A 17,980-nucleotide genomic window follows, 5' to 3' on the forward strand; every position below is an offset into this window, starting at 1 on the left:
GATGGTCCTGAAGTGTGGCTGTGCTCAGATCCATCCAGAACTCAGAGTGGTTTGGTCTGAACTCGGTGGGTGTAAAGCCAAGCCATAATGTGGTGGGGACCTTTTATCCTCACCTACATGATGAGGATGCTCTGTCTCCTGGCATATGCAGCAGCCCTGTGTGAAAAGCTGAGCCTTGCATGCTGGAACTGAGCAGGAGGACTGTCCCCAAGAGCTTTCTCCTGCCAGATGAGGCAGAGTGTTGGGGCACAGTGAAATCTGAGGAGAGTGTAGACCATTCCTGTCTTGTGAATGCTGGCTGCTCATGCACAACATGACAGTGTGTGAACGGCTGTCCTGCTAATCTCAGTGCTCTGTCCTGCATCCTCTGGTATAACCTCTGGTATAATCTACTGTCCTGTTAAACCAAGCTCCAGGAAAACATTTTTTACTGGAAGAATGATAGCACTTCCATAGCCTGCTAGATCATGGTGGCAAACAAACACTGTGGTCCTTGGCTTCCTGCAGGGTTCAGCAGAGGCTCTTTGCTGTTTGTTCTGGCCTCCCTTACTGGGCAGGGACCTACTTCATAGGTTCTTTTAGCTAAACTTCAAGCAGCAGCCGAGGTCAGCTTCTCAGTAGTGTTGCAGCTTCAGCCCTTGTTTGGGTCCTGCCCCTTGTTAGAAGATGATGGTGACGGGTTTCCTGGCAGGTACTGCTGCTCGGCAGCCTGTCAGTGCTTTCATCTTGTTGTTTTTGCTCAGCTGTCAGCTCCTGCAGCATGAGGCTGCTTTCTGCTCTGTTTATTTTAGCTTCTGAGTGATTTGTTGCCTGTCCCCTAAAGCACTGCACAAGGTGCTGGGCTGATGTCCTGTTAGTGCCCTGGACCTCTGAGGTCACAGCTGTGGCTGTGAACAGTCTGCTTGTTGAGGGGAGGAGAAGCTCGTTGGGGATTCAGGCAGAGGAGGAAAGGAGACCTTGCCTTTTGGGCAGATTAGGAGCGGGCTGCCTGCTTGGGAAAGCACAACCTGACTGTGCTGGGTTTGAAGCTCTGAGAGCAGGTGAATTCAGTGCCAGGAAGGGATGAGAGGCTGCTGTTTGTTGCTGAGGACATCTCAAACAGGTGAAGAGCTGAAGGTGAGACACTGATGGAGAAAAAAGGCCAAAGATGATGCTTCTCTTTGTGTGGCCCAGAGGAATTTGCTGCCTGACAGCAGTACATCACTGCTGGTGGTGTGCAACCACAGGAAAGGTCTTACATTCTGCAGGAAACAAAGGGTTTTTGAGTACTTTTTGGGTGAGATTTCAGAGAATAAGCTTCAGAAGTGTCTGAGGTGGCTATAAACAGACCAAATAAACAGCAACAGAGCAAATGGTAATGACTGCAGTCTCCTGAAGGGAGACGTGGGCAATGTAGCTGATCTGCTGTGTAATCCCTCAGCTGCCTTACTGCCTCCAACCTGCGAGATTGCAAATGATATTTTGATTTTTATATAGGCAGTGATGGCCCCAGGTGCTTTGGAGGGAAATGTCGGGGTTACAGCAGATAATTTGTGCAAAAACATCAGTTCAGCTTGGAAGTTGCAGAAGCTGATTCTGTGCCTGTGCCTGAGAAGACAGATCAGTCCTTGCCTGGAAGTGCTTGAGCCCTTAACTTGATTCAGAGATCTGCAATGCAGTTAAGGCAGGATGCTGAAGAAGGAAGGGGTGGAAGTCTGAGCTGATGGGGCCATGGATCACTCTGTCTGAGCAGGACTTACAGGACAGGCTTTGACTGACAGATGTCTGCCAGACTAACGGCTTGATTCCTTGTTACGGCAAAACAAACTTGCAGGAGAGGATGGTTGTATTGCTGTGGATCTGAAGTCTCGAGAAAGCGTCATCTGGATTGTGTTGGATCATCAACAGTGTGTTAAGTTTTGCTGTGTTTGGGGCCTATGTACAGGCAGCTGCATAAAAACCAGAGTGCCTGATCCAAGAGTTGAATGGAGGTGGCTGTAAATACATGTCATGGTAATCCCAAGCACTACCCTACTCAGCTGAAAAAGGCTGTTGTTCTGAAAAGCTGTTGTGCTCTTGCACAAGGCAGCTTTCTGGGTGCTGTGACCTGGTCATAATTTACCAGGTTTTGGTGGGGAGGAGAGTGAGTAAAAGTGTTGTGGTCATTCAAGTGCTCTCTTGCCAAATACTGGCTCAGTCTGTTACTTAAAGTGTGTGAACCGCTTGGAAAAATGCCATAACAGGAAAATATACCTCTTAAAATCACTGGCTGGGTTGAGGCCATGTGCTGCTGTTAGTCAGCATCTGGAGGAGCATCTTGGGAGGAGCTGGGCTCCAGGTGCAGGTCTCCCTCCCTTCCAGCAGGCAGCTCAGGAAGAGGCATGTCAGAAGACTTGCAGCCGGCATCGTGTTGACATGCAGCGTGTGGGATCTGTGGCAGCTGCCCCTGCCAAGGGGCTGCTCTTGCTGCCAGAACCCGACTCCAGCTCAGTCTGAACTTGTGTTAGGAACTTGGGCTGTTGGAGAACATGGGGCTTGCTCAGCAGTGGGTCCACTTATTAGTCACCGTGCTACTGAGACATCTCTTCTGGCAGGAGATTTGTGAAACCACGGGATTAATTTGTTCTTAACTGAGAAGCCTGATATGTGAATAGTTCTATTAAAAGCTCCTAAACTTGGGAGCTCACCCTCTTGGCTGAGGCTCAGTGACCAGCCCAGCATCTGGAGGAGGACAGGCTCGTGTAAGGCACTGGTACACTGTGGGATGCATGGAGTCAGGGTTCATAAATCTGGTATGTTCTGTTTTGTCTGCTTGGATGCTGAGATTCAGAAAAGTGTAGTTTCTGCATTTCGTGGCTGGCCCTCCCTGTAAAAATGAATTCCAAGTGTTACATAAACATGGCCTTTATTCCAGTTGCAACATAATGTGCTGGCTCTTGTGCTGTGGGGTTGGGGGGACAACCCCCTTATGGAGCAGGGCAAAATGTTCTAGCCAAGCAGCTTGTGGGATCTTGCTCAGGGCTGTTGAGGGAGAGCCTGCAAGGCACAGCGTGCATCCTGTGTGCCTCTGGTCCAGATGCTGTGCAGCTCTGACTTCCTGGAGGTGCAGCAAACTGTCCTTTTCCTGTCGCTGTGTCTCTGGCATCAAGTGACCTCATAGCAAAGCAACTTCTTGCAACCTCAAATAAGAGTTTTTGGTTGTGATGACACCAAACAAACCAATGATATTGGACTTGAGGAAACAAGCTGTAACCTTTGGAAGCTTCCATACTGAAGACTGGTCTGGTAGGATATGCAATAGCTGCTTCCTCTCCAAGGTCCTGCAAAACAACATCACATGCCTTTTTGGGCAGGCTTAGCTTTCATTAGTGTTCTGCACAGTTACAGGGAACTGCAAGTAGGAGGTATATAATTGTAGCTACTTCAGGACCCTGTCCCCTTCTTCACAACCTCATTTTACAGGTGTAACAACCTTACCAGGACCCTTTCTCTCATGTTCATTGAACATTTTCATTGATCAGTTTTGCTTCATGTTTTCTCCAGCTTCTGCTAAAAGTGAACTAGTAAAGTCCTGATCTGTGAGCAGAACTTAATTTCCACTCAGACTCCAAAGCTCATGATTCAAGAGCTTCCACAAGCAGGACAAAAACTCATTAAGATGTAATTCCAGTAGATTTCCTCCTCTATAACTATATCTTAGCTTTTTGAAATCAAGCAATTATAGAACAGATGGGTGAGAACCCTTTGCACACAGGGAGCTGCCTGTGAGCTGGGCTTTTTGTAGGCTTTAGGAAGTGATTACCATCAATAACAATTTCCATCCCTCAGGCTGAGGATGATATTGTGCTGTACAAGTTCGGGTTGGAGGCTGAGGTGGAGCTCTCCAGCTCATGTCTGTGGCTGGGTGGAATATCAAAACACAAAACTCCTCAAGCCTGGCTGAGTCCTTGCTCTGACCTGGGTGCCACAGATGCCCTGATTTTGAGGACTTGTATGGCTCAGCAGAAGGGAAAGGCAGCCTCAGCACTGCTGCCTCAGAGAAACTAGGGAGAAATGTCTTCTTTGTTTTCTCTGGATGATGTGTTCACATCTGGTTTGACTCAACTCTTCCAGCTGCTCTCCTTTCCCCATAAAGGTCTTGAATCCCTGGGAGGATGCTTGGCTAACTGGCCCTCTGAGGAGAAGCTGAAGGGAGATGAACACTGTGTACCAGTGCAACTAGTAGAGCTTTGAGGAGTAGGATTATATGATGCTTCTCAGTTTTGGATTCAGTTTTTCCATAGAGACACATAAATGCTTTTGGCTCAAATAGGGCTTTTATCTTGACAGAGCTCAGCATGTTGTGGTTGCTTGTTGGCCAGGACTGCAGCTTGGTTGGGCACCTGACCTGCAGCAGGGGTAACAGAGGAAACAAAGGTTTCCTCTGCTTGAAACTGGAGGAGGGGAAGACTTCTGAGCGTGTTCTTCCATCCTGGGCAGGGATTGCCTGCCCTGTGAGATGGATTTAAATGGCCTTCATCTTCACCAGCCCCTCTCTACCTCTTAATGCCCAATTTCTCTTTATCAGTGCAATTAACTGGGCTGGCTTGATGATGTAATACCAAGCTGACTGTGTCTTTTTGGGTTTTAAAGCTTTTCAGATGCCTCCACATCACTCCTGTCTGGGGAAAGTTGCTTGTGGGTACAGCTGGAGTCTTGGTTGTGATACTTCAGAGAAGCCTGCAACCACAGCCCTTTGGGCTAGAGGGAGTGTTTAAGTTGTTTCTTTTCTCCTTCCCAGATTTCTAGCAAATAACTTCCGACAAAATGACTAAGCTTACACCTTGACCAAGCACAATGAACAGCTGGCACCAGTGTGTGCTCAGTTACACAGATGGTGGCTCAGTTTCCTTCTTAAGATGAAACAAGGCTGATAAGTTGAAGCACTGATCTTTTCCTGAATTTGGGTTATCCATGATAAAATTGAGCACCAATATAAGTGTATGACTGAACCCACAAGTTTTGTCTAGGAGATTCTTCAGAGGAGAAAATGCCTAAAGAAGTGCTGAGCAACAGCTTTCTTGGCTGTGCTGAAAAAACCAAAAACCCAACACAAAACCCTGTAGAGTGGAATTTTTCTTTCTTTTTCAGACTTGAAACTGCACCTCCAGAGCACAGACTATGGGAACTTCCTGGCCAATGAAGCCTCCCCGCTCACTGTGTCCGTCATAGACGACAAGCTGAAGGAGAAGATGGTGGTGGAGTTCCGTCACATGAGGAACCACGCCTACGAGCCCCTGGCAAGTTTTCTGGACTTCATCACGTGAGTTCCAGCTGTTCATGAGCAGCATTTGAAACTTTCTATTTTTTGAGACTTGGGAGCTCTCAAGATCAGCTTCCCTCTCTCAGCCCTGTGCCTGCTGTGCTTTCTGCCACTTCTTGAATAAAACTGTTTTGGTTGTATCTGAAGGTCTCAAACCAGCAGCACTGTGTGATGCCTTAAAAGTCTGTAAAAAAGACTCCAAGCCAAATTTTAGTAGGAGATAAGATAAAGGGTAGTTACTTTAATGAGCACCCAGGCTTGCCCAGGAATACATTGACGTGTATGAGGGCAAGCTTTAATTTCCATAGCTTTTATAATATGATCCATCCAATCATCACTTTACACATTTCCAGTTCCACCTCTGTCCTGCCCCAGTCCCACCCCCTTAGGAATTGGGTCTGGGGTCGATGAGACCCTCTCTTCGTCAGTCTTCCTCTTCTTCAGCAGACAAAGGGCTCTTGGAGGTTTTCCAGTGTTCTTACTTCTGGGTCACTCTGCCCCGTGTTTGTGTCTTCTTTTGATATTTTCAATCTTCTACCTTGAACAAGAGACTAAACAGCTAAGGAATTTAAACTCCCTGTTCTGGGACAGGGGGTAGCGATAGAAAGACATTAAACTTAAGCTGCTAGAAATATTAACCCACTAAAAATCTGCTTTGCTACAGCTACTGTGTTCCTAAAATCTATAAAATGTGAAAATCAAAAATCCTTCCTGCATCAGTGTCACTGTGTTGTTATAAGTCTTCTGCTCCTGGAATGTGTGCGCTCCCTTGGCACAGCTGCTTGGCTGCCTCCTATTGAAGAATTGGTTCAGTCTCTACTAGAGATGTCATTGTGTTAAATGCTTGATTTTTTTAAAAGAATACAGTCCTGCTGGAAAATGTAGGGATGATGTGCACGTGCATGATGGCAGTTGGCTGCTAGTTCTGAGCCACTGAGGTCAATCAGGCTTCATCAGGGCTGAGTGATCCTCCTGTCCCACCCCAGGGTCTGTGGGCCTTTCTCTGACCCCATCACAAACTGGTTCAGGGAGTTGAGCTGGCCAAAAAATTGAACAGCTTTTCCTGTTCGTGTTAACCCTTGACTGGTTTGTTTTTCTTGGACAGTTCGTTGGGATCCGACAAATGCCAGCATGAGGGGAAGGCAGGGCCTGGAATGCTCAGCAGGGAAACACAGGGCTGCAGCAGCCTCAGCAGTTCATGGAAATACACGGTGCTTCCACAGCAGTTTCTGCTGATGTGAAAAGCTTGAAATAGCACAGTGCTCTCGAGGTATTTTCTGGTGGTTTTGCACAACCCTTTGCTTCCCTGCATGCTGCTCTTGTTTTATTCAGTAATAAAATGAACTTGCCAGCCTCAGATTGATTCCAGTTGTTCTAGTTTGCATCTGAAACACGGAGGTAAAATTCACATTTTTCCTTTCCTTTGTCTGTATTCCTGTAAGCTCTAGCTTGGCTTGCAAACTGCACAGCCAGTGGTGTCCTCTAACCACCCAGGAGATGTCTCACAGACAAAAGTGAATTTGTGGTTCAGTAGAACATCCCTTTAGCTTGCATCTCTGAGAAGAAGATTGTACTTTGTTCTCAAGTAGCAGTTAATGCACCAGCTCTGGAACAGCGAGCCGGGGCTCATCACAGGCACTCTGGCAAGTGGTATTTAATCCATTAGTTGTGTGTATGTTATCCTGCTTACCAGACAGAGGTTTTTGAATGATGAAGGTTGATGTAGGAAGACCTTTGTGGTTGCTGAAAAATTAAAAAATTTTTTTTATGTCTGTGGCATCTCTTGCATTTGCACATATTGAGTAAATACTTGAGTCTCTGCCATGCACCTTTGTGTTCACTTCTTTCTGTGTCTGGACACTACCACTATCTCACTTTTCTAACCCAGTGGCTCGTATCTGTTATTTTCTGGGTCACTGTGCTAAAGCTGCCTGTCTCCTTAAGCCTTTCCTGTTTTCTAATAGCTTTTTGATATATGCTTGTTGCTCAAATTCCTGGAGTTTTCATGTTTGGACCCAAATGTGGGGCAAGTTGTTACTATGCTCCCATCTTGCAGCAGTGTTTGCAATGCATGAAGCAATTTCTAGTTCATCTTAGTTGTATGGAGCAATCTCTTCTATTCTCTCTACAATTTTTTCAAAAACATCTCTTTGCCCGTCTTGAATATGCTGTAAAGAAATTGGTGCTGTTTGAGCTTGGCAATATTTGGTAGGTTGTCCTCCTCTGATGCTTTTCCTTTGCTGCCTTATGGGTTTATGAAAACATTTAGTCTCTATGGAATTATCATTGTAATCACTAATGCTTCTGTCATAGCAGTAGTTTGGCCAGCACAGGAGTGTCTTGCAGACTTTAAAACTTTGCTGTTGCCTGTCAGTCTCACTTTGAAAAGTAGTGTGTGGAAAAAGATGAACTGAAAGGTTTCAGGCTGTGGCTGCCCTGGTCACACACTGCCTGACTTGGCAGGAAGGCTGCGGATGGCCATGGAGAACCAGTTTCCTGTTACATCAGTCCTGTTGACCTTTATCCAGTGTCTACATCCAGCTCAAGTTGTGCAGAAGACCTTAAACATCTTGTTTAGTCAGAAAGGCTGGTTCTTACCAGCTGTTAGAATTGCTTTTTTTTTAAACTGATATTTTGTCCTCAACTTGATTTAACTTGATTGTGTGCTGCTTCTGTCACTCTCATTTTGATGAGTTCTCTATGGCAAAACTTCATTCTGTGCAGATATCTCAGTCTCTTGCTACTGCATAATCTCTTCTTGAATATATTGGTTCCATTCGGCACAGGATGTTTCTTCCTCAGTTTGTCTTCACTCATATCTCTTCTTTTTTACCCACAAGATTTGGTTTAATGCCACTGTCTGCAGTGCTGCCTAGAGAAAGGCAAAGGTGAAGCAGGAAAAAGCTGTTTCCCATATGGATTGTCTCCACTCTCTTGCAGTGCCTTTTGTGCAAGGAATGCAAGTGTTCAGTTATGTTTTGTCGTGGTTCTGCTGCACCAGTGATGGAAGAGTCTCCTCTGGGTCTGCACTCATCACACCACTGGGGTATTAATGACAGAGAAGGTGTTACCAACTTCAGCTGGTCCAAGGTCACTGTCAGGGTATTAGAATCTCTAATTTCTATTGACACTATAGACAAGTTAAAACAGAAGATTGAGGACGGTGAAACAAGGAGTTGGAAGAGAGTGGTAGTTTTGCCCAGTGGGTCTTAAAATCTTGTCTTGATAAACCTGGTATTTGGTGACAGGGCTAGTAGAAAAGAGGGTAGACAAGATGTGTCTTCTTGGGCTGCCTTTGAGACTGTGTTTCCTGAAGCCATCCTGGGGGTTGTTGGAGGCCTTGGACTGGGGCAGGGGACAGAAATGTCAGATTTTGTCTGCTGACAGTGTGAAGTGTCCCATGTATATCCCAAATAGCTGGAGAGGAGAACAGCTCTGTTTGGAGCTGGCAGTGGCTTTCCTCTACCCCAGGCTTGTATGGAGGCAGTGCTGTAGGAACTTTCAGACAGAGGATGTTGTCAGTTGTGCCTGTGCACACAGAGGTACCAATGTCATCCTGCCTGCCTGGGGGACACCGGGACAAGCCTGTGCTGTTTGATCTTTTACCCTGGCTGCACACGCAGATATGGGGTGATTTATCTTTGCCTTTTGTACATTGCCATTTCCCACTCCATTCTTTTGGGGCAGTTAATGAAACTTGAGCAGGAAATGGTGAAGACTGTTCCTGATAGACAGCTTGGGGCGATTGAGGCACCAGGTGGTCAGAGGAAGAAATTGTACTCAGCTGGATGTATCTGTGTGCTAAAAGTGTACAGACTGAAGTGAAATAAAAAATGGTAGAAAGATGTGGAAAGTTTGAGCAGGGCTGGCATCTGCAGGAGGAAAGCTTGAGTTCACTGAGACTCTCTTGAGCTGTAAACAGAGATTAAATGGTATTGTAGGTGTGTCTGGCTCAAAATGGAACGAAATGTTTTGCAGCATATCCAGTTCAGCTCTGAACTCACTGCTGGTTTTCTTTGTATGTACTTACTTTTTTTGCCTTCTTAGACTCTTGGATAACCTCACACAAGACAGGTCCATCAAGGCCCATTGATACTTGTGTACCAGCTCAGTGAGGGTGGCCAGGGTGTGCATGGCTGGTGCCAGAAGCTGGATCAAGCATTTAAAAAATAGTCAGACTTTCTCCTTCCTGAATGTCCTGCTGGACCTTTGGGGTGGTTTTGAGTTAATAATCAGGTGACTGTTGTGCTTGGTTTTGGAGGATGCTCAGATCTTGATCCAGGGCACGTTGCTGAGAAGATCTGGGGAACGGTCTGATCTTGGTAGCAGCTGAAATCTTTGTCCCCTCTGATGGGTCCAGAACCAACCTGCCAGTAGCCACGCCGTTTGTCCCACGTGAAATGATGCCACCTCATTTCAGTTGCCTCTTGGAAGCAGGCCGTGAACTGGGTGAGGCCAGGGGAAGGAGAAGCAGCAGTGGGGGCAGTTGCAAGGGCTTTGGAGCACCGGAAGGAGGGTGCGAATTCTCGCTCGGCCTCAGGAGGATGTGCCGTGCCCGGCTCCGGGGAGGACAGGGAGGCGGCGCTGCCCGTGACTTGCCGGAAGGTGGCGCTCCAGCCCCGTGCTGCCCCTCCCAGGTGCGCACCGAGCCTGAGTGAGGGGGGTCACCTGGGGAGGTGGACGGGAGTTAAGGGAAGGACTGTGTTTAAAAGCACACAAACGAAACTGACCCCAGAATGCAGCCAGGCAGCAATCCCAAAGCACGGTCTTTGTTCCCCTAGTCACTTGCTGACACTGATTTTTGTCCTGTTGTGATCCTCTCCTGGCACCACGCTGACTCTTTCCTGGCTCCAGTCCTCTCCAGGAACTCTTCTGTGGCAAGTGTTACGTTCTTAGTACCAAAATAAGGGAAATCAGCCAACTTCCTCAATTTGTTTTTTCAAGTGGTGACTGTAGCTGGCAGCCTCTGCCACTGCATATTGTGGCAAGAGAGAACTCGACTTGCTGAGCCTGCTGCAGTCTCTATAAACACCTGCTAGCTCTGCATCTTGCCACGCAGCTCCTTGCTGGAAGACTGCTGGTACTTCCCCATGTCTTTGAGCCAGCCATAGTAGGTTCTGACTGATAGGCACAAATTGACTGTTAACATCTCTGCTCCAACACAAACAATGGCCTGTTTGGCTGAGGGAATGCAGCGCTGTTCTGCAGGGCAGCAACAAACAGGTATTAAGTGTTCTTGAAACAGCAAAACCCACTTCCTGAATTCAACAAGCACATATTGACTTGTGGGATGGAAGTGGGTTTTAGGTTCTTCTCAGTGATGTGCTGCCCTGCCTTTCTGTGAAGGCTTTGTTCTTTGTGTTAGCATGACACGGTGCCATGTCCCATTTCTCCTTCCTTCCAGTGTTCCTGTATATGGTTTAGATAGGGGTGACACTATGATAAAGAATCCTGACTCTAGCCTGCTGTAGCCTGGTCAGATTGTCAGCTTTAGTATTTTTCCAGTGGCAGGGAAAAGGGTTTGGTTTTGTTTTGTTTTGTTAGGGTTTTTTCCCCCTTGCTTCAGCAGAGTCTCTTCCCTGCTCTGTAAAGCCTGGCTTTGCAGCAGCCTGGTGTGTCAGGGCTCTGGCAGCAGCTGGGCCCTTGAGCCCTCACAGCAACCTGATGGGCAGAAAAGGGGTTGATGATCTTGTGTTCAGGTGGAGGAGCTGCTGGTAAGTGTGGGGACACTGAGTGTGCTGTCAGAGTGAGGTCGGGGACTGAGCTGGGTCTAAACATATCTTCCAAATCTGTGATCAAGCCTGTTGTCAGAGGACAGACTAGGTCATCTTTTATCTTTACTTTGCCAGTCTGCAAGGGCTGGGAACTGGGTTCTTTTTTTGCCCTGAGGATGCAGCTGGGAACTTGGCTCTCAGTATGTTTTTGTGGTCACAAGGCATGTTTTTGATGAGGCTGCATGTACCTTTTCCCCTTGCGCATGCCTTTTCTTAGCTGACACTTCCCTCTGTTACCTTCTCCCTGACCCAGTCCTGCTCTGCCTCTCCCCTGCACTGGATGGATCTAGTTTCTGCTGCACAGCTTAGAGTTCAGTTTTAATTTTGCAGCAGGGTTTTTCTGGAGCCAAAGTGTTTCAATTGCTACTTGAGCTGAAGAGCAGTAATCCTCTTCTCTGGAGTAGGAAGTTGCCTGTCTTTATTCTAAATGTAATGGAGTGTGCATCTTGGCATAACTGGAGGTTACAAAATATGACTGCAGCCTTTTGAAGTCCTTTCCTGCAGAAGGAAAAAACTCCAGATGCTTTCCATTAGACACTTGCAGTTCATTTGGGCAAACGCAACAATCTGAGGGATCCTTCCTAATGCTGCTGTGGTTAAAATTGTACTATACTATTTCAGTTAGTTGTTGACTCCTTGGTGGTGGTGGGATTAGGAAGAAGAAATTACCATAGTGGCTGAGGATCCTGCAATAAAAGGTTTAAGAACCTTTTCTGGCTGAGATGGTTTTGGCAAAGCAGGTTTCTGACAAACAGCTTCCCTGTTTGCAGAGAGTACAAAGTTGAACTGATAAGCCAAGTTCTTGGAGGGATTATGCAATATTTAAAATAAGAGGGCATGTAGCTAATGGTGTGGAAATGATCACAGAGTTGTGTCCTCTGGGTGGTGGCATCAGAACTGCATCTGCTCTCCTGCATGTCCAACAGATGCTGATATTATCCCAGTTTCCCAGAACCAATGTCTGTGATGATGGACTGGGCTGCATGGTGGTGACTGTGGGAGTTGTGGTGTGCCTGCGGGTGCCCTCATTGCAAAGGGAATCTTTGAAAGCTCTGTTTCACTGTATGTTACATTGAGGGTATGCTTTTTTCCCAGACCTTTGGTGCCTGGAAAACATTTCATTTGGTCAGTGGATTTGAACTGGAATAACATTGTTCCTCCTGACCATCACTGTTCTTCCTTTGGAAAGTGTTAACATGGTGCCAAGCAAACAGTGAGCTGTGGCAGTGATCAGAAGAGCTAACAAAATGTTACTGGGGGCAGTAAAGATGCAGCAAAAGCAAGTGATGGGCTACAGATGTCAGCCCCTGTTTCACTAAGAGAGAAATCTGTACTGAAACTGCAACCCTGAGAAGGGGCTCTGGCATGCAAGCTCTGTGTGATTAGGAGAGAACTTACCACCCCTGCATAACATCTCTGTTCAAGCTGATGTGGTTTCATCCATGGGAGTGTGTGGACTTCTCTGTCTTCCTGGGCTTTTTTAAAGCTGAATTCTTCTGATGATTCTGTAGTTCATGGGAACGATCCTTGTACTTCCCCCATGTTCCTCCTTGCAGCCCTTCCCTTGACAGGCTGAACAGTGTGTCTGTTAGAGGCATAAAACAGGAAGGGAAGAGAACATATGTGTTAGGAAGTTTTCAGTGCTCCTCGGTGTGCTTGTGACCTGTGTGCTTGTGACTTTTCTAGAAGACAACCTGTGTGTGGTGCCTTCAGCTGTGTGAATGCTCACTGAGCACTTCTGTTCCCATGTAACATGCTTCACTCCTTGACTGAAACCATTCCCAAGGTTTTCTGGTGCTAGACCTTAGCAGCCTTAATTTTCCTTTTGATTTGCCTCAGCCAATGCTCTAGATGGGCAAGTTCAGCCCAGAGAAGGCCTGGAGGCCAAGGGCACTGCTTCTGAAGGCTTTGGGGGGCATCTTGGGTCTTAGTCACCTCTCTTAGATCCATTCTGTGTGCTGGTTTGAAGTCTGTACTTCAATACTCATGTAGAGCTTTGCCTGAGTACCGCAATATTTAGAGGCTGAGCTAAATCTTGTGTCTGCCTCATGTGGTTTGCTGAATGTCAAGTGGAATGATGAATTTTCTTCTGCTGGCAGCAGGTCTGCATGCACAGAAATGTTCTGCACTTCAGGTGGGTCCAGACCACATATTCACTGAGAGGCAGGTTAAAAGCTTTTAGGCCATTAAACTCATTCAGTTTTCAGAACTACTACAGAAAGTTCGAGGGATAAAGGGAACAGAGCAGCCTTTGCTCTTGTTTTATATCCTTGAAATGTTTTGGGGTTTGGACTTTATATGTAAAATAAGAAAAAGTTTATGCAGGTTTATTTCTGCAGCTGGTCTGTGTGAAAGCAGCGTGGTTAGATGTTTCTGGACAATATTTAAAGTGTAATTAGTGCTGAAGTCTGCTCAGCATGGCACAGAGTGCCAGCACTCAGCTTTGCATATCAGCCTAGTGTTTCTCAAGCTTTCAGGCATCAAGTTTAGGCAATCAGAGATTGTTGCACGAGGCTACAAGGTGTTCAAAACATTCCCTGGTGTTTCAAGGGGTTTGTACTGACCTAGCACACAGTGTCAAATTCATAAAGCCTTGAATTTAAAAGTACTTCTATCTTTTTTCTCGTTAGCCTTTCATGCAGCAAACACTGTATCGCTGCTTAGAGGTTAACAGATGATACAAGTGGAAAACTGAGGTCAGTATCCCAAGAGACCTAGACTAGAGGATGGTAAAAATCATGTGGAGATGCTGCTAAATATAGATTAATGCTGAGAACATTCCTGGATACTTGGGTTTGAAAGGCTGCCACAGCCTCTGTACTACTGTGGAGTTATAACTCTTTGCTCTGAAATGGTCTTGCTGATCTAAGTTTAGCAGGGCACCCACTTATTGGCTGAGTGCCCTCGGTTTGTGGTAGCTGAGAAATTCTTGGCTTTCTCTTTGGCAGGTTCATGAACCTACTACTTAGGTGTGGTTTGTGTTGGTGTGAGTCTAGGAAAGACAGTGTGCAAAGATAGGAAGAGATCAGCAAGGACACTTTGAGTGGAGACCATCACATGCTGCATCTGCTCCTGCTGGACTGTGTGAGCCTCAGCTGCAGATGAGGGGCAGAACTGCTCCTGGCCAGAAGCCGCTGGTCTGACATGGTCTGGTATGAGCCTAAAAACTGATTCAAGGATTTGACTCTCTTCACATCCATTGTCTATTACTCAAACAAGTCTCAGTGAGGCACTGAGCTCTTCCTGATGTGCCTCTCCTTTCCAGTTCAGGACAGCTGTGCAGTTGTTTACTAATGATCTTAAACCGACCCTCCAGATACAAACATCTCAGCTGTTGGCACTATTCTTAGTGTCAGGCACTGCTCTTTTGTGCTTTGAAGTCTGTGTGTTGCTTTCCCCCTGGACTGCCTAACATTTGGAGCTTGAGAGAGGTGTGACAAGTGGCTCTGTGTACCAGCACAGTATCCAGTGGGATACAGAGGTGGGTCTGTGTATTTGTGCACAAACCCAAGGAAGCAGCAATATAACCAGCCTGAAACTTTTCCCCGAAGTTACTTCCCCCAACAAGCCCTGAGCACATGAATGAGCTGCAAGAGGGAAGCTAGAGAGACTATAGTCAAAACAACTTCATTATCTTTTAAAGCTGCCTCTAGAATTCATGCCGAGTGCAGAGCATTGCTCTGATCCCACTGGAGATTTCCCTTTTTCATCCCAAAATGAACACATTCTTCTATAGTAATCTGAGTAGCTGCCCAATGCAGTCACATAGGGACTTTGGCCTTGCTCACAGTAGTCTGTGTTAGGGTTTAATGCTGGAAAGCATTAAAGTTGCCTGAGCAATGAAATACCTTACCCCATCCCAGTAAACCCCTGCCATGCACCTCTGCATCGACCCACTGCTCTCTGTGTTGGCTGTGACATGAGGGCTGTCCTCATGACCCTTTGCAGAGCAGCTGTTAAGCTACAGTTTGGCTCAACTTTTGGAGGATCCCTGAGAATCGCAGGTCATGCAATGTTCCGTCATTAGTCATGCTTTGTGACCACTTGCAGTATTGTTAACGGTTTCTTTAGTATCCTGGAACAGAAAGCAATAAAAAAACAACCTATCTGCTGTAGGACAATGACTCTTTATGATTAGATTAGATTAGTAAGTGGGGGAGGGAGAAGCTCTAACTGTTTTGGGGTCACTGCCTTGCAGGGCTATGCCTAAGTGCCTTGAGGCCAAGTTGTAAATGCCCCATGTGATGAGTGTTCATGCATTTCACGTGCTCCCCTGCTAAAACAGCCTTTCCCAATATTCAGAGGGCCACTGCAGCCTTTCTTGGATGTCTCATGTACTTAAATAACACCAGAGGGAGGAAAACATAAAGTACCTGTACATGTCTTTTGCACAGATGCTCTACTCAGCTTGATTCTACTCTGAAACTATCCATGGATGACTATCCCAGACTTTACCTTTTGGGAGCTGGCTCTCCTCTGTTCTCTGTGAGGGGTCTCTGCACTATCTGCCTGAGACCAGACCTCCCAAAACCAGCAGTGAGAATGAACTCTGGTCTGCTGCTACTGAAAGGAAGTTTTTTCCCCACCCACCCACCTCTTTGGGCTTATCTAGGCATGTCCTGGCCTGACTTCATTCTTGTTATCAGAGTGTCACCCATTGTGTATTATCCTGAAGTGGACGTCGCTGGAGGAGCAAAGATACTGACTCCAGTTGTCTTGGACTTCAGGAAGCTGTAAACCATCATCTCTCTCCTGCTGTGGATGACATTGATGATTTTTCTGTGTTTGCTGACTTTTTTCTGCCCTTTAATAAAAAATTCTGCTCTTGTGCGAGATGTTACTGATGCTTCTCAGTATTGGCTAAAATTGTATTTCTGTGAATGTGAATTTCTGGAATATACCACACCTCAGTTCAGCGGTGACAGGAAGAGCAAGGCAGGGTGTAACTGTGCATCAAACTCTGGCTGAGCATACACTGGTTTTGTGCCCATGTGCTTGGGCAGAAAGCAGCTCAAGATTTTCAAACATGTTTGTGCCTAAGAGAGTTTTGCTATGAAAAGATTATCCAAGTGGACTGAAGTAAAGCCTTGATGGGGTGCAAGTGACCAAGTACTCATGTTTTCTGTAGTTTGGTGCTTTTCTTAGCTGTTCGGACAGCTAGTGAAGGTTGAAAGGCTCTTGAAGGGATGTGAGCATGCCTTAACTGTGAAAGCTGAAACATTTGAAGCTGCTCTGAGCCTTACAGGAGATGAGGAAGATGATGACAAAAGCTGCTCTATTACACAAGTAGTTGGAGGTTCCCAAGAAAACTGCTGCCACTGTCATGAATCTAATTCTTTGGGCCTGGGAGAAAATGCCAGCATAGCCAGGACCTCTGCTGTGCTTGTGGGACAGCTGTGCTGGTAGAGGCAGATGTATTCTGTTGAGCCCTGGCAGAGGAAAGAAAGTGTTGCCCCTTCCACAGACGAGAAGAGGCTTTTCCAGCTGCCCTGGCACTGGAAGACTTGCCTCACAGTCACGAGTGCCTAAGGCATGACTGGTTTTACTGGGATGAAGCAGGGACTGAACATGAATAAGTGTGGTCTGGGCTTGCATGAAGGAAATGGAACTGTTGGAAAGGATTAGGTCATGGTGCTGGTGTCTGCCTGGCCTGGGCAGGCACAAGAAGACCTTTGTCCTGCTGTATCTCCTTTGTTATCATGAAGATTTGAAATGCTGTCACAATGGAAATTTGAATGAGAAATTTCCCCTCTATCTTGCACATGGTAACTTCCCCTGCAGGGATGAATCCTTTGACAGCAAGATTGAAGTGGTGTCTTTAAAATAGTCGATGCCTCATTAGAGGCCTTGGCATTTGAACTACTGACCATGTGTTTCCCCAGACTTCCCTGAAGAATGAGGAAACAAGCAAGTTAAGGGGTATAAATTAAATGAGAGCCGTGCTTTCCTCTATGGCCGTGGCACCCAGCTGGGTTGTCTTTCCTGGGACCATCAGTCAGAAGGTGTAGCTTCCACATCTGAGGAGGGTCAGATTTTGGCAGCTCTCCCCAAACCTTGCCATGGCTTTTGTGCACACCCAGACTGGGAGGGCATGGATGAGCTTGGTGTGACTCCAGTAAGGTGCTCTGAAAACCTGTGAGCAGAAGGGCTCTGGTTATTTTTCCTCAGTTCCTTTTTGTGCAGTTGACTTTGGCCAGGCTTCTTGCAAGTTGCAAATATCTTGTGGAAAATGATACCTGTGGTAAAGCTGGGGCCAGGAAGGAGGTGTGCTGACACACTGTGTGATGACCATACTTCCTTACCTGTTCCTTCACTGTAGACTGAGTTGAAGTAGCAAATTTGGTCTCACCTTTGTTGTTGCCTTGCGTTGGTGAGAGTATCAAAGCTACTGTGTCTCACTAAGGAATCTTGCATGTTTGAGGGCAGATGGTGGAGCTGGGAAATGATCTTCTGTGTCCTTGCTGTGGCACACCTTGTGGAGATGCATCTGTGTTAGGGTGCAGATGCCTGTATTTACCAGGAACCAATTGCTTTTACTGCAAGGGACTTACTCAGTTCTCATAAACAGGCCCTTCTTGCTGTCCTGGAGATTGCAATCATCTCCATGGTGAGAGCTGCACAAACAGAAGGGAAGATAATGACCTTGTGGATTAAAGGTCAAAAAAGGAGGTTTCCTAGTACCTGAAGCTTGTGCTGTTTGCCCTGGTTCTAGATTAAACCAGGAAAGGCAGGCGCAAACACAGAAGGGCTCTGCAAAAATCACAGGGCCTGGAGGTGCGTTACTCAGCCCAGCAGTGTGGAAGCAAAAGAGCAGCACCTGTTTGAGGAACTAAGGTGTGGATTTGGTTTGTTCATGGGCGTGCCCTTTGAGCATATTTGAGAGGCAGTAAGCCCATCTAATAAAAACTACTGAAATCTGCCTTTA

At 46.6% G+C, this 17,980-nt stretch overlaps 1 protein-coding gene across 1 annotated transcript in view; it reads left to right on the forward strand.

Moving 5' to 3' along the window:
* The window catches only part of ATP6V0D1 (ATPase H+ transporting V0 subunit d1), a 34,116-nt gene that overhangs the window by 4,005 nt on the left and 12,131 nt on the right, over window positions 1-17,980 (forward strand). Inside the window, exon 2 of the mRNA XM_071567269.1 lies at window positions 5,110-5,281. Coding sequence (XP_071423370.1) covers window positions 5,110-5,281 — 172 coding nt within the window. The remainder of the gene's footprint in view (window positions 1-5,109; window positions 5,282-17,980) is intronic.

This window comes from Pithys albifrons, chromosome 12 (assembly GCF_047495875.1).
Source record: "Pithys albifrons albifrons isolate INPA30051 chromosome 12, PitAlb_v1, whole genome shotgun sequence".
NCBI classification, from domain to species: domain Eukaryota; kingdom Metazoa; phylum Chordata; class Aves; order Passeriformes; family Thamnophilidae; genus Pithys; species Pithys albifrons.